General features: G+C 33.0%; 1 protein-coding gene across 8 annotated transcripts in view; it reads right to left on the reverse strand.

Moving 5' to 3' along the window:
• Positions 1 to 7,530: 7,530 nt before the first annotated feature.
• Positions 7,531 to 17,924, reverse strand: part of LOC128982846 (uncharacterized) — a 122,901-nt gene continuing 112,507 nt past the window's right edge. For 7 of the 8 annotated variants that reach the window (XM_054401922.1, XM_054401928.1, XM_054401934.1 and 4 more), the window contains one exon: positions 7,531 to 16,525. In XM_054401922.1, coding sequence (XP_054257897.1) covers positions 14,867 to 16,525 — 1,659 coding nt within the window. In that variant the 3' untranslated portion in view covers positions 7,531 to 14,866. The remainder of the gene's footprint in view (positions 16,526 to 17,924) is intronic. The other variant, XR_008489745.1, reaches the window with a different exon arrangement.

Below are 17,924 nucleotides of genomic sequence, written 5' to 3' on the forward strand. Positions count from 1 at the left end.
TATTGCTCTAAAACAAATCGAAGATTGCTTTAAAAAATAATTTGAACATCCTAGTATTTTACTATGTATATTTAATTAATCTGTCATCCTCTTACAGAAGAATTGAACGTATCAATGATTAGCATTACACATAGTATAAATACGTCAACCCTAAGTATGTCTTTACATTTTTATCCAAATGCTGAATTTGTGACACAAAAGCTGAATACATAACAGCTGTTATGTTAAGCAAACTATTTTATGCCAAAAGCTAGTTTAGAATCTTAGCGTCGGCTGCGAGACTTTTTAAAAATTGAAACTTAATTTCTAAAAAACTGGGACCCTAAACTAAAATTATGGCTTCGACATTCCCTAGTTCTCAAAATTATCTTTCTTTCAACACAAAAATCATGAAAATCCGTCGAGTGGTTGATTCAGAATCGTGAAATAAAAAAACACTGTTTCGTTGTAATATCATAGATAGTAAAATGTTCGTTACGTGAAAACTTACGTTCCATGGCAATTAAACGTTGCTTCTGCATCAATGGACGAACCTAACATTTTGGATGAGCCTTTATAAACCGTAATCGTACAATTAATTTTTAGAGTTTGTCTCTGCAAATAACTTTTCACGATGAATAACTATAAATATAACTATAAATAGGAACTTGGAAATATAATCTAAAAAAAACCGCAATAATGTATTGTCATTATTTTGTCACCACTAATATTATTTAATCGAACCAAACTGTCATAAATATTTGCAAACCTAAACTAATTAGGCTTTCCAGCGACCCAATAATTACCAAAATCGGTCCAGTATAAGTCTAGATTTCATTGTACAAAGTAAAAAAAATACATCTTGCTCAGTATTTTCACACTTCAATACTATTTGTAAGTTGCTTAGCTTTTTTGAAAATAACTTTTCAAAAAGGAAATCAACCAAAGTGAAGGTGAACTGATACTAATACTGAAGAAAAGGCAGCCAAAAGTTGCCTCCCAAAAAAGAAAATGTGAAACCCCCGTTTTCAATGTATTTCTTATGGGAAATATTTGTTTTTTTTTAACATAAATCTTAGATTTTCAGAACTGATCTAAATATAAGAAGATTATATATAGATAGGTCGATATTTTACAAGTTCTCTACCTACAGATTATGACACAGTTATTTACCTATACCCGCGTGAGGCGGACTTATACAGTTACTAGTTTGACTAGAGATGGGACCATCTGTATTTCTTTCTAAAAACATTTACAGCTTCTACTCAGTTCGTTGCGCTCATCGATGTATATAACCTAACATAGGTTAGGTTATATACATCGATGGTTGCGCTAACCCTACAATCTGTTAACCAACAGATGCGTTCTGTCTGTTTCTTATCTACACCTCTGATAATTTCCTCCAAACAATAACACTAGGTTCAACGTCAACTATGTCCAAGGCTATGGTGTATAAAATAAGAGCATGATCGTTGTGATTTCGAATTTTAAAAATGTCAAGACTTTTTATAATCAAACTAAATTCAAAGAGAAAATAATTAAGACAATAATAGGTTTTTTACATACCTCAGTCAAATAGTCCAAAAATGGTATTGCTCAACAGCTTACATGTTTCGTTGCGAAGACAACATTATCAAAGCTTGCAACTCGTCAAAAACACATTTAAAACACGAACACGAACACAGAAGACATTAATACGGTACGAATACACAATTGACATTTAGATAGCGCTATCATAATACTGATTTGGTCCGGCGCGGCAGTCTGCTACCAGCCCCGCGCCGCGCCGGACCAAATCAGTATTATGATAGCGCTATCTAAATGTCAATTGTGTATTCGTACCGTATTAATGTCTTCTGTGTTCGTGTTCGTGTTTTAAATGTGTTTTTGACGAGTTGCAAGCTTTGATAATGTTGTCTTCGCAACGAAACATGTAAGCTGTTGAGCAATACCATTTTTGGACTATTTGACTGAGGTATGTAAAAAACCTATTATTGTCTTAACAATATAGTCCAGGGGCCGAAAACATGAATTTTGAGAAAATAATTGAATAAAAAATATGGGTTTACCACAAATAATTACGTAGTTGTGTAATGCAAATATATAACATCTATATTTCCTAGAATATATATATTGCCATCACACAATATCATATATATTTTCCTAATCTAATTGGAAACTAGTTTTCTTTGTCTCAACTAATTTGAGAGAACGGCTGGGTGTAGAAACTTGGTAGATGTGTCCAAAGAAAGGTTGGTTTGTAGATGAGCCAACAAAAGAGAAATGAGCTAATTCCCCAGAGACCTTAAAGAGTTACACACATGACACACACATACACACACATATGACACATTATGGACATTATGAGAATATCATTATGCTACAATATCTTATTCTAAAATAGTTGTTAATATTAAAACTGTAGTAACAGTTACCCAGCGCGCGTTGCTGCACTTAACTACTATTAATTTAAATGATAATCGTTTTATTATGATAAATAACAACAATAGGGATACCAATTGACAATAACTAAATATGTTATTATTTGTACTTTGTGTGAAAATCATACATTTCCTAAAATTAAACATGTGATACTCAGGGATGCCATTGTGCCTTATTAATCGTAATCTAAAAAAAACAAGAACCAAAGGAAATTGTAGACACTTAAATTCAAATGGGGGTTCAGATTAAATCATCGGTATTCTTTGGATTGGATTAAGATTATATCTCCTTTGAACGTGCCACTGATGATTTTTTCTTCGGTCAAGATTTGTTTCATTTTTTTATACGTCAGTCTTGTTCCACTATCAGACAGTAAATGTGCCGCGAGCCTGCAGATTGGGAAACGCAACACCCATCACTTTTGGAGCGAACGATCTTGGAGTGAATGCAACAGTTTGACAGTTTACTATGATTACATATTTCAATAATACTGCTCGTTCACTCCAATGTGCATTCGATCCAATGTACAGTACACTTTAAAATTTGTATTTTCCACAGGCCCGTCTACTTCTGGAGCTGACTGTACCCTTTGGATCGAATGAACATTGGAGTGAACGAACAGGCAAATAAATTGTAAAAATACTTTTTGGAGTGAACGATTTTGGAGTGAATGCAATAGACCCGCAAATGCCGGGCCGATACAAAGGACTTTGTGCTTTCATAATAGTACACTGCAAGTTCAAAATAGTGGGGAAGACTGTTATGTCTTCTCTAAGACTGTTAATAATTCATTTATACCTATTTTTACTATCATGTGTTTTTCTATTGTTATTGTTTTATAAACATTCATGAATTAGATTTTGTGTTGAGTTAAGATGCGTGCATTTATTAATTATTTTGTAATTAATAAGAGTAATTTTAGACACTTATTTTTTTAATAAAGTTATGAATACAAAACCTGTTTGGTTATACATTGATTTTTAAAAGCAGTAGATTAAATTGTAAAAATAATTTAGTTAATTTTTTGTGTAAACAGCATGTAAAATACTACGTCAGTATTTATTTCTATTTACATGAAGATATCAGCCATATAACCCCTAACATGATAATTTTGTGCAGAGAAAAGATGGATGTCCAGTACCGGTACACATAAAGAGGGGGTTTGTGGACAAAGTCTTCTACTACTCTACCTTGGTGTTAGCTGTTGTAGGGGTGGTAGGAAGCTTAAAGTGTTTTTATGATATGAGTCACCCTCACACTCACACTAATAAGCCTAAAGAAGATAACTAAAGTAGCTATCTACAGTATTTATATTTTGTTTTGAAATAAAGTTCACTTACGTATTACAAAATTTATAAACTAAAATTGTTTTAAATATATAGAATAGCTCTGTAATCAACCTAAGGCACATGATGATACAAGAGCAAACAAGGTTCTGAATTTAAGGCTCCCAGTTTTCAATGTTTTTTTAACTGCATGTAGCCATGTAGCCTTGAGCTCTCTATTCAGTTATTACAAAATTTATATGCAATCTATGATTAGGACTAAAACAAAATGAGTTGCTTAACGCGTTCAGTGCGAGGGGCGGGAATTCTCGCCCCGCGGTACCACTGGTGTGGGGCGGGAAATCACGTCCTTTACCAATGCCAACAACTTTTCTTCAATGTGAGCTCAGCCATTGCCGGGAATCGTTGTAATTGTTGCCAGCCTGTAGCGTAGAATGCGAGCTTTCTTTTGGTGTAGGTTGGTACCAAACATTCCCGTAAAATCCCGTCTGGCAATGCTTTTGTCCCGTTTTCGGGGATTTTCTCTATTCGAGCCATATTACAAAGACTCTGGTTATTGATCCATGCAGTGCTGCCTACTTTTGGGTATTTCAGTGAACTACGTCCACTTTCTGGGTAACGCAGAACAATCCCCACTGCTCTTTTGTGATTCGTCTTAATGAGATATTTCAATACCAATAGCGATCGCTGATTCAGTTAACGTGTCGGGGCTCCGCCCGGGCCTCGCCGCAGTTTAGGAGCACCTGTATAAAGGTTTTCAGCAGTGAACGTGTTAACAAGCTAGCAGGGGTAATAATTGTTTGGATTGGCCATATTAGTATTTTTTGTGAATTTATTCTATGGGGATAAGATACTACCATATGTGGCATGGTATGAATTACACCATTTTGATCTTCCCAGACACCAAAAATACTTATTCGTTCAAGTATCTATATATACTAGATAACCTGTTGCTCAAAATCGAGTAAAACTGAAACTTGTACCTATAAAAAAAACATAAACAGCAAGACCTTAATCAAAGAGTCACACTAAAATAATTTATATGACTGATTATAGAAATATAAAAATATTATGATGTATAAAAATATAAAAGCAATCTATAATATTTAAATTTACATTCACTCTCATACTGCTTTGGTTATCTCTTATGTATAGTAGGCGGGTGCACTCTATGAGCACGTAGATGTCAACCACACACTGAGCTTTTGACCTAAAGCTCAATTCCTCTCTTGACGCCAACCATCACTACTCTTATTCTAGCATTGTTAAATTATTTCTTTGATGTGTTCTGTTTTAGGCGTATTTAAATTAGGGGCCCCAACCCAAGTCTCCGGTTGGGAACATAAGAGGGTAAGCAAGTGGATCTAACGACAGATATAATGGATACGCGTTTAACATTATTAGTGTTGGAAAAAACTATACGATTTATTTGGCCAGGTGGTGCTTTGTTTTCAGCTTTAAAAATTGCTGCAAAATCTACACAGGTAGCACCATTGTAGCGAGGGAAGACACTTCTTTTGTCTCTTATATGTACATAAGAATCTCACTTGACTCCTCGGAGCTCTCGTCCCTACATAATGTCTGCCACAGTCTTCAAAGATTTGCAAATGGGTTGGCATAGTGACCCTATTTCCCGCATATTTTTTCATTGAATTTTTTTTTTGTGCTTAGTTCTCCTTTGGGTTCTAGTGACATTGTTGTACTTACTTATATATATCTGTGCGTATTCAGGGTCATCACCTTCTTAACGCTACTCCTCCCTTATTTGTGGACCAAATTCAACGTTTAAGGTGTCAAAAGATTTGTCTCAATATGTAGTTTTGCAATAAGGTTTTAGAATTTTAAAATTCCTACCCTTAAGGGTGTGAGACCCTCTCAAAGGTCGGGTTTTCCCCATAAGAAATACGTAGAACAAATTTAAAAACAAAAATCAGCTGTTTATAAAAATAAATTTATTAGCTTTTTGGGAGTAAATATTATGTTTGTAATAGTCATTAGGTTAAGACCAGGTTAAACAGAATCAGTTTTTTTGGAAGAACAGAAAATACCTCGAGTTCAAAGAACAAATATTGAAAACGGGAGGAGACAATTTTTAATACAGTACTAAGATATCTTATGCGAATGAGGAGAGTAGAAAAAGAGAGGCCTGGTCTAACAGAAACACATTCACTTGGTGGGATGAATACTGTTCGCCAGTTCTGCTGTGCAACTTACTTTGGGAGTGAAAAAATATATGAAAGCACATAGTGTTGTCACGGTGGTAAAGTAAACTTGCCCAATGTCATATCAAATGAATACATGCAAGAAATGTTTACTTCTTCACTGACAGATCGAGATATTTCAAAACATTTAGTAGAAACTATAATAATGCCTTGGCTATGATAAGTTCAAGTACGGTAGTAAGATTATACCAAATCTTGGCGGACCTTATGTTTTTATTGTAAACGTTTGTATTACTTGCTCATCTACTTCAATTAAGAAAAAAAAACGCAAATGAATTGTTTACTTCTAGGATATGTTGCCAGTTCCTCGGACAAACTTATACAAATCTCTTTGACTGAATTGACCAACACAATCCAGACATTTCAAGTCAAAATAAGAAGTTTCAAAAACTCATTTGCTGTTGAAAGTTTTAGTGGCAATATTAGACCAAACATAATTGAAGAAATAAGTGTTTATGTATTCAACGATCGAGTAGTTACGGTCAAGTTTATTTTATGATTCAGAAGAGGCAAATAATATACGCTGTTCAAAAGGAGAAAATGAAAATTGCTATCCAAATCTTATAGCTACAAGTATTATCCAACCTATTTCGACAAATGAATCCACACTTTAAAAACTTTGGGATAGGTATTAAGAAAGACTCCTCTGAACATCGCGAGTATGTTCTGATGCGGGGCATATACTGTGACTGACAGACAACACGTTAAAATATGTTAACCAACTTTCAATGGTGTTGCTGCTTTAGCCTATTCAAGGTAGATTATGGCTGTCCAGTTGTTAACCCAGAGTTTGTGGGTACAAAATTGAGCACATGATGAAATATTTGATATCACCCCACTTTTCAGGATTCTTTATGGGAAAAATTTGTTGGTTTAGGGGTATGTCTCAAATCAAAGAAATAAAATGACCCAACGTAAATTACTTAACACAGGTTATCAGTAAGGCAACAGTTTTCTTCAATTCTCAATACTGGAAAAACTATGTTGCAACAAGTTGAATAGAATTGAAGCAGAGCGTTTAGCATTCATTAGACGTTATCAGTTACAACTGACAGCAGAAATAATGTAGGTGAACCTTGACGACGCAAATAGAGATATTTAAAATTAGTTTATATTTATAACAAGTTTTGAAACAACTCTAAGATGTAACTAGAATCACACAAATTTAAGCATAACATTTTCCTTAACGTTATGTTTCATACTATGCGGCTCATTGAGCCGCACGGGTTCTCTAGTAAGTAAATAAATAAATACATATATAGAGTGTCTCACCAGAAGTAAACCAATAGCTAACTGCTAACTTTTTATTCTTTTGCCATTTTCCAATATGGCCGACAACTTTGTTATTTCTTATGGAATACCCTGATTTTATGATTGTTTTAGAGTTTTAAAGCGATGCAACTCCTAAAAGAGTAGTTTTAGAAAAAAAAATGTCAAGAATAAAACGTTTTTAAATTGCATTTACATTCTATAAAATAAAATACTGGGAGTTTGCTTACTTCACTCTATGAAAAAAAAATAAAAATCTTAGTCACAACAAAACAGGCAATTTAAATTGTTGTTAGGAACATTTCAATTAGTACATTCAATAAAATCGAGTTTAAACTTTTTATTTTGTTAAAAAAAATGACTCCATATTTCATAAATATACATTTCTTTATATACAATTTACAAATGTTAGTTTCTCCAACACTTTATAAAATTTATATCATTCGTAACAGAATATATTAACAAACAACTAAAAATATGGATAACTTACAATGGTTTAAATAATAGTAAAAGTTAACCATTAAGGCCCGATTTCACCAAACTTTTAAACCGCTGTTAAGCCTTGCTCTAACTGCAGTTAGCTCTTAACTGACAAAATCGGATTTCACAACTCGCCGTTAGCGCTAGTTTAGACTAAACCGTCGTTAGATAATTAACTGCCCAATTTTGACCGGTTAGCTTCTTTAATCTTTCGTTAAGTAAATATGAGCTGGCTTTAAGTTTAAAGTATATATGGAAAGGCGAAATGGTAGAAGAGAATACGGTACGAATTAGCTTTTGAAAGTAAGTGATGGCAATGAAGAGTAAGCCTATGTTGTTCTACCAACTAGGTGAATAAGAGAAAGGGTTAATGATTTAAATAACAAAGATGAAATTGATTTTATTATTAGATATGAGCTATCAAAACGTTTAGCCTTTTTTTTAGGGAATGAATACAAACCACTGTAGTATTTGTGTTTAGGCTATCCCACATAGTGCATTGCTTTAGGTTATCCCACAAGGTTTTTAGTTAAGGCGTATATCTGTGATCAGCGACCGCATTGAACCACAGTCTAACAATAAATAATTTATACAGACTTTATTTATATTAGACTGTGATTGAACTGGTTGGCGATCAAGAGCCGTACTCTTTTATCCCGGCTCTTCTACCAACATTATCAAATTTATTATTTCATTGTTCGAAAAAATAGGCTCCCTTTTCCTTCTCCCGGCTTTGGGTAACCCTAACCCAACGTTCAAACAATTGTTTTGCGTTCGGTCAGACGTAAGTAAAGCAAAATCTAAACCTAAATTGTCATTATTCTGCTAGTATTTTATAGAAAATAATTATTTTGGTGTTATCTACATTGTGTCTCGTTCTTGTAATTCTTTTGACTCCAGTTTTTTCACTACTTCAAATGTACCAAACTGGTTAGTGAACAAACAGAATATTGAACATCCCTGTGAAAAGTTGGATTTTGAGTCTTGACTCGACCGCAAAACTCAACCAATTAGTTCCTCGAATATGTTTGATCAACATTGCTTTGCCTTTATTTACTTATGTTAATTGTTTTGGTATTTATTCTTGCTTTCTGTTGTTATTTTGCTCAGAATCTATTGTATTCCTGTAAGCTTGCTGTCTCCAGTTTTGTTTTCACTACCTCATAAACACTGATTTATTTTCTAGGTTATGTTTACTTGCTCCCGTAACAGCCCGGTATTATGACAGTTCACTGCCACTGCCACCTGGATTTTACTCTAAACTCTCGTTTATAAAACCAGCGTTAGTTTTGACACGTTTTCGTTGGTGAAACCAGATTTCCTTAACTGTGGTTTAAATCATCGGCTAGTTTTAACCGAAGTTCAACTAAGCCATCGTTAGCGAGAATTTGGTGAAATCGGGCCTAAAATGTATACTATACAATGGTTTTAAATTCACCAGCGAGGATAAAATTCCAAGGCAATGACTGTAGCAGCAAACAGAACCCTTTGGTCCCCAAGGACTCCAGCAAGTGGCAAGTGATTTGGCTACCTGTACAGTAGTTAAAAGTGCTACAATCAAAGCTACAGGAGGTAAGGTGAGTTACCCATCTTTAAGTCACACTCATTTGTCATCTTCAAACATTTTATACAGACATCATTAAATGTATTAAAACAACCATAGGTGTTAGCTTATTGATATTATAAACTATTATTAGACAAAATAATATACAAAACAAACCATGTATAGGAGATATCCCAAAATACCACAGGCAAAACATTGGTTATTACTGTAATACCAATACAGTACTACTTGTGGGTCTGTCTACTGTTAAAACACCCAGTAATAAAAATTAAGTCTCACTTAAGTATTCACACTAATCAGCATTGAACAGTTTGTTGAAAATAAATAATTAAAAAGATAAATTAGTTAATCTTCAATATTTATGATATGTTTTGTGAAACTGCAAGACTCTACTTTTGTTTGCAGAGTTAGATAAATTCCCACATAACAATCATTATTATTGGATGATATTGTTAAAACATCTAATAATAATCAGTGTAATAAATAGTAAGGTGTCAACCTTAAACTATTCTCAAGGTGGTATATAATAATTAAACCAAAATATTCAATTATTCTGTGCATTATTTGCTTCTATTAGTAAGGCTGACTTTTAATGTTTTTTCTTTTACATAAAAAATACAATATAACATATGACTAGAAAAAGTTACTTAACCGTACTTGTACCTACCCTACATTAAATTTTGTATTGCAGAATTTCTGTGAAACATTTATTATAGCACATTGTAATTCACTTGGGACATGCAAGAAAATAAACACATAAAATATTATCAAGCATATAGTTTATATCAAAAACTAAGAGATTGAGATTGAGATCGGTATCAATCACCGTAATCAAGTAGTTTAAATGTTAGTTTACCAGCACAGCACAATAGTTCATAAAAATATATGAATAAATGTCTATTATTTTGAAATAGTTAAGAGTTTATATATGTATTGTCATTTTAACTATCCAGAAACAATTTGTTTTATCATGACGTACTTGAGGTCTAAATGCCAAACAATTTAATATAATTAAATACATACTACACTGAATTTTTGTAGAAATGTTTGAAAATTTCTCCCTTTATTATTTGCTGAGAGAGCATATATCAGTCTATTTATAAACTTATTCCAAGGCTCTCCAAAAAAGGCAATAGGAAGGGCATATTTGCCATTTTTCCATCAGCATGTAGGACTCACTGTGGTTGGAGGCCTCACATTCTGAGAATTTCCGTAGAGGTTGGTAGAAAAAGTACTCTATTTTGATCCCACAATGTGTAATGGGTTACCCAAGTGCCTAAAATCAGTCATATCCAGTAAAATGCTGAAGAACATAATTTTTTTCATAGTAATAGGATGGTTGACAATACTTGTTCTAAAAATCTCATCCATCATGGAAAGGCTAACAAAAAATAGGTATTTTTATCTATTAATTGACTACTTGTTGAAAATAGTATATAGAATTAAGTACCAAAAAGACCCTTTCGCTCCGTGTGATTGTGATGAACAACTATTTTCATCATACTGTGGAAATAACCTTCTAATCGTTACAAAATTAGACCACAAAATTTGAGGTTAAACAAAGTCGTCCGGAAAACAGCTGTTCTGAGTTCTGTAAATCATCCACAACATCATTGTTTTTTGGTAACTACAAATGGGTAAACGGTTAACATTTCTGTTGTAAACAAACATAACTTAAAATATTGTGTGATTAGCAGGGTTTTCATAATGTGTGTTTCAAATAGTAAACATTTTATAATGTGCCATAAACTAATTTTCAGATTAGCGAACCAAAAATTTACCATATGTTTTTTCTGTTCCCCATTTGTAGTTACCAAAAAACAATGATTCTGTGGATGATTTACAGAGCTCAGAACGGCTGTTTTCTGGACCGTATGATAAAAACCTATTTCTATTTCTGAGACAAAATTTAAATACACATGATATACAAAACAAAACCATCATATTTGAATGTATCTATCTACATTTCTATTGTAATTATATTTGGCACATATGCAGCACATCAAGCAATTATAAAAATTTGTTTTAAAATTTGAGTGCTTGTTTTGTTTTCACAATTTTGATCCTGGCAGTCTATCAGTTTCTACACATCTCTGGCCATTGAGACAGGATTGGCTGTACATGTGCAAGTATGGGTATTGCATTTTGTGTGCGAAAATTTTCATTACATTCAATCCTTCCAAATGAACGCTTTGATATTATTGAGATCCAGTTTTGATAATACAACCCTTGCTGGACAGGCAATGATGCGGACAGGAAGCGGATACATCCGTCAATTCTGTTGGTGTTCATTAAGTAATTAGCTGGTTTGCTCCACTTTCACACATTGTGCAGAGGTGCTGTGACCTTAATCGTAGCATGACTTCCACATGACATGATAAAACAACTTTGTATTCTTGATTTATATATACAGGGTGTCCAGTAAGTAAAAACCTAAACTCTAGGAGATGGGTTTTATGTGACAAAGTAAAACAAAATAGAAGAAAGGGTAAGAGTACCAGTGAATGACCACCTGCCTATTGGCCATAGGGATTTACTCGGAGGGTCGGAAGGGTCAGTATAGTCACTGTCCTGTTCCACCCTCTGGTCAGGTAGTCGCCTCAACTTAGGTTGAGACAGTGTTTAACTTAATGGCCTACTTTCCCATGTCGGATACAAGTGAAAACTCAAACTTAAACGGTCATTCACTGGTGCACGCACCCTAACCTTCTCCAAAATGCCTCATTACTGAGTCATCTACTTAGTTATTTAGTGTTTGAAATTTGCATCTTTAAAACTATTTTGGTGTACAAACTTCAAATAGCGGCAATAATAATTTGTATAGTTAAAATTAAATTTTTAATGACTGATTTAATGTCAAGAGCCTTTTTACTTAGCATTTTAAATTTCTTATCTAACAACATCAAGTTTTAAAAGACTGAATAATAAAATAAATAGCTAGCTAAAACTTCTCGATTGTTAGGTGGAAAATGAGGCACACCCTGACAGTTTGGCCTTATTTTTCCTGGCCTGTACAATTAAAAATTGTGATTTATCTGTTCTGTTATACACTAGAAGTCTGGGTGAGGTCAATGTTTAGTACAGTATACCATTTGTATAATTTTGCTTAAGAAGACCAGTGGAACATAGTTGTGCCATTTATTACAATGGTAAGATAGGCATTTTAAAAGTTGTCGTCACAGAATGTTTTACAAAAAAGTAGGTTGTACTTAAATTCAAATAATTTACAACGTTCTCAGATCTGATATACATAATATTAAACTTAACTTCTGCCTTTGAAAGATCAGTTAACCTATTAATGCTTGGTACACACGTGCTTATGTAGCTAAGTTATGTAAAATAAGCTGAAAAACCCTAATAAAAGTTGTAATATTATAACAACAAATATCACGTAAACAGGTGACTCATTTTGTGAGTTGTCTCCTCTACATTTCATAACAAGAGTAGAAAGTGAGTCATTACATATTTAAGACCATATGTTTGAAGTGTGACATTTATTGAGCACTTAAAATATGGTCGAGAATATGTAATGAACACTTTCACTCATGTTTTGAACGTTACTTTTTGCTACACTACAAAGAGTAATTATTTTTTTAATAAAAACAGTCATTGGACTATTTGTTTATTAAAGTTAGGAATATTTCAAAACTAATAGTATTTTTAGGTTAGGCCATCTATCTAAATTTCAAATTTACAATTAGCATTTTTGGTGTACAGTTTTGGTAGCTGCAAATTGAAACGGTGGATGGAACGATAACAAATTTGTGTTTGTTTATTTCAGAATAATCAAAAAAAAAAGATACTGTAGTAAACATTACTTTTGCCTAGTAAACAATCATTTTGCATAGTTAACAATTTAATGATGAATCTTTGTAGGTGATAAACATTAAACAAAAACAGGTGATTTCACAGTACTGTAGCAAAAAAGAATTAGGCCCTAATCAACTCTTCTGAATATAGAACAACACAAACTATTTTTTCCTACAGTTACCTGACAAAGCGGGCTTAGTTGATTATGGCATGCAAAGTAGCTAATAGCTGCATTTACTTACTTTTGCCGCACTCCAGTATTCCAACCAAACAACAAAAAAACAATGTACTTTTATTAGGCACGTAATACGTGTACGTTTGAAAATATTTTGGCAACACTTAAAGATACTACGACTACGATCAGCTGGTGCAGTGTTTCCCCATTTCGTTCAACGCTTGGATTTAACCTAACCTAAAAAGTGTTGTTTAATGTTTGAAGATTAATTAATTCTATGCTTTATAGGAACTGTAGGAAAAATATAATGTGTAACACAAGCGCAAAGTGCCACTTCACACACTAGTTGCACAAATAAATAAGGTATTTAAAATTGTTTTCATCAAACTAAATAAAATACAACAAAAATTAATATTAACAGAAACCTTTGTAGATTTAAAGTAGCAGTAACTAGATTTTACAATACCATAAAATTAAAAATATTGTGTTGCCAATTTTTTGCAGCTTAGTGCTTTACATTATTGTTGCTAGCCTAAATGTTCCAGTCAAGGCGACAAAACTAAAACCATAATCAGTAAACAAATATTTTAGCCATGGAGAGAAAATCTATGAACTTATATATAAATTGAGCTTTTTCCAGTCCATCTGTTGTTGAGCGTTAACTTTATTCATACTGTTACAAACAAGTAACATTTTAATCAAAGTTTCGATATGCAGGGGCCCATTATAAACTTTAAGGGGAGGATTTAAGCCAAAGATACCTCGACACTAAGCGTAAAGCTAGCAGCACACTATCCCCAAGGGTACTGCTATTTTTTACTGATGAATCAATGTTTATCTGAAGCTATCAATAGGCTATTGGTGGTTTACTTACAGATATATTTAGTACAGAGGGGACAAATCACATTGCCTAATGGTAAAGAGAATAGAGTATAGTATAGCGATCCCTCCATAATTTTTTAAGAAAAGGTCTGTAAGTTTTCTGGTGGATTATTCGATTATAGTCATATATTTAGATTTTAAAAATCAACACTATCCTCTTCAATAGAGAGTAGCTCAATGATTTGCCATGTTGTTTACAAAAATAGCAATGTGATATAAATAATTATAGCTGTTTATAAAAACAAGTTTACAAGCCAACAATAGTACGGATTTTTAACAGTTTACTGATAGACCATAAAAGAGTTGTTTTGAGTAATACCATTGGGCAGCTCTAGACTATACTAATGATGCTACTCTATCGAAAGTATTTGTTAATCTTCCAACAGATAATCTTATGTAATGTTCAAGCATTGTCTGAGTCCCCAGTAACCCAATTTAGTAAAATCAATGTTAATAATTGACTAATAGTATTGCAGTAAGTAGCTTGTAGGTGAATTTTCTCTTCGGAAAAGTAAGGTCAAATTTTTTTATAAACTCCACACAAGGCAGATATTCAAATGACTTAAGTTTGTATAATGAGATCATTCGCTTAGGTAGAGGTAGTTTTCTGGTATTTTCTTCTATTCTTTTGTGAGGTTTTTGTTCATATCAAAACGGTTCAATGTTTATTACAACATTTATTTTGTTTGTTATGGAGCACGATACAAATTCAATTTTCATCTTTGGTAATAGCACATTCAATCGCTTAATAGATTTACTACCTCATTTTCAATTTTATTTTTCTTTTACTTTTATTAAAATCTTTTTCAAAAGTATCTTTTGATGAGCTTTTTATAAGGTCATTATCATCATCATCGATTTTTGAAGCTTCAGTTTTATATGCCTCGGCAATAGTATCCCCTTCTAAGCCTGTTATTTTTACTTTGACATCATCATTGTATTCCCCTGAGTCTGTTTCTAAAATTTCAATTACATTTCCATCAGTAATTTTTACTTTAATACCCTTAGAGGGTATTTTTACTTCTATGCTGGATTTTACTGTGGGTTGGCTCTCTTTGCTTACTTCCTTAATTTTTATTTCATCATTAGTTGTATCAACAGTCTTGGAGCTTTTTGTTTCATCTTGTGGCTGTGTGTTTTCAAGTACTTCATATTCAGTTACTTGCTTTAACTTACTCCCTGAAAGTTGATTCTTGGTTTCTTTCTCTCTTAATTCTAAATATTTATTATTTTGTGAGTATTTGTTCCTGTTATCTGGTGCGTTAGTCTCAGAACTAAATTTTATTTCTTTTAATTTTGATTTGATATTTGCTCTTTTTTGTTTAGTGATGAAGACTGGATCTTCTTCATTATCTAAGAGTTTTGATTCTACAGTATTAACTTTATTGTCAACTTGATCATTCTCATCATCTATAGAATGGGTTGCAGTCTCATGCATCAGTTCATCTAATACTTCCTCTTCCATCTCAGCTTGTATATTTTTAGGAACAAGTTTCTTTTGCACATGTTCTGATTTTTCTCTCATATCTGCTTCACCATCTTTCTCACTTGGGACCATAGAGTATTTTTCAATTATATTTTTAATGCTATTTTTTATTTGTTTTGATTTATTACTGTTTTCTTTGATATTTTGTTCTTTCCCTGATTGTTTTTTAGAAGGAGGAACTTTTTTGTTGAATTTTGTTGGAGACAAAAAAGGGGATTGGTTTTCTTCGTTTGATTTGTTATCATCTATGATGTTTTTGTTTGACAACAAGTGATCTGATGTGTTCGAAATTTCTTTCTTAAAAAACTGTTCTTTTTCTCCTGAATCGGTTTTAGTTGAAAGATTTTCTTGTTCAGAACTAAATAAGTCATTATTTTTTAAAGCAACACTAACATTTTGCATCAAACGGGTTTCTGTTACATCATTACTGTCATTCAAACTCTTTAAATCCTCAGGAACAGTGTTTTCAACAAAATCGTTACTATCTATTTCTGTTTCCTCACTAACATCTTGATCAAAGTCAAATAAATTCCATGCGGGCAATGGTTCTTCTTCACTTACTTCTTTTTCATCAACAGACTTTAATTGCTCTTCAAGGACCAAGTCTCCTACTTCTTCATTTTTATTTTTTTCAAAATTATCTTCAAACAATTCGTCAAAATGTCTGTTGGATATTAAAGATTCATCGGATTTGTCATCTAATTTTTCCTCTACTGTAATTTCTTCAGATGCATTTTCTTTAATGTTAACATCATCTCTTTCATGATCAGTTTTTGTTTCAGGAGCATTCTGAAACTTATTTGAAATAAACGTTTTGCTACTTGATACTCGTTTAAGGATGAATAATTGAGGCTTAGTTTTAATTCTTACTGGAGGGAATAGATTGTAGTTGAAACCAATATGTGAGAATCCATCCACTACATCCAGTACCTAGACACAAAAACAAACATAAAAACAAGGAAGCACTTGGATTCACTTCTTAATCAACAATTTCTTAAAACTGAAGATTGTCTCATTAATAGGAAATCAACAATACAATCCCATATCTGTTAAACTGTTCAGTAATATTTTAATTTTCTAACACAAAAATTAACAATCAAAGATGGTTAAAATAAACTAGGGTTTAATCAACATCCAAGAAAGATGGTTGAATAAGGGAGACTTGCACAGAATTACAAAGTTTAGATAAAAGCAAAATTATTAGAAAGGCTAGGAAAAACAATTGATTGATCAAATGTTGAAGTAACAAAAACTTGTTATTAACTTTATTATTTTATAATAATAAGCTCATGGCTGAAAGGACAGGAAGAGAAATCTGAATTCCAATGTAGAATTTTAAATTTACAAAATTATTTGAAATATAATAACTAGAGGTGTGCGAGCGGCTCGATTTTCAAGCCGAGCCGAACTTTTACGACCACGATCGTAAAACGTGTCTGCAAAAATCCCATGATCGAAAAATCCACAATTTGCCGCGGTCACTGAAGACTATGATGACGTTTCCAGGACCGCAAGAGACGACGATAAAGTCTACAAACCGTGGGAGATGTCCAGGATTTTGTCCCAATCGCAGAAGACTATGATGACGTTTCTGTGACCACGGGAGACAACAATAATGTCTACAAACCGCGGAAGATGTCCATGATTTTGCCATGATGGTAGATGACAATGATAAAGTTTCTATTACCGTGAGAGACGATGATGATGACCAAACGACTGTGGTAGATGATCAGGATTTTGCCCCAATCACATAGCAATGATAACATTTCCATGACCGCAGAAAACGATGTTGATGACCATACAGTGCCAGGAGATATTCAGCATTTTGCCGCCATCGTGGATGATAATAATTATTAAACATTCCGGGACCGTGAAAGAGGATGATAACCTTAGGTAAGATTTTCTTGATTATTCTGCCGATAATGTTTTTTTTAATCCATGGAATGGTTGTCATATGGTTAAAAGTTCACAACTAACACTAACGTGTACACAAAACATTATACATTGATAGGCCTAAACACAAATATAGTAATAAAAACCTGAAATTAAAAAAAATTGCCGGACACGTGCGGTGCCGGTGGATGATTAAATCAATGTTATCAACAGTAGGATTAAATCAATGATAGGCCTACGTTTGACCTGAAGATGTGTTCATTTGAGAACAGGAAACAGCTGTAGTCAACCAACTACAACCTAGGATCACTTGACGGATACAGGAGATATTTAGGACGATGACGATGACTTTTCTGTTACTGCGGGAGATACTGGGGATTTCACCCTGATCGTGACCTCACGTGATGTAATTTAAAATTTTGAAAATAATATTTAG

The sequence above is a fragment of the Macrosteles quadrilineatus genome, unplaced genomic scaffold, assembly GCF_028750875.1.
Source record: "Macrosteles quadrilineatus isolate MER2022 unplaced genomic scaffold, UCM_ALF_1.0 Scaffold_1__1_contigs__length_201487025, whole genome shotgun sequence".
Lineage (NCBI taxonomy): Eukaryota > Metazoa > Arthropoda > Insecta > Hemiptera > Cicadellidae > Macrosteles > Macrosteles quadrilineatus.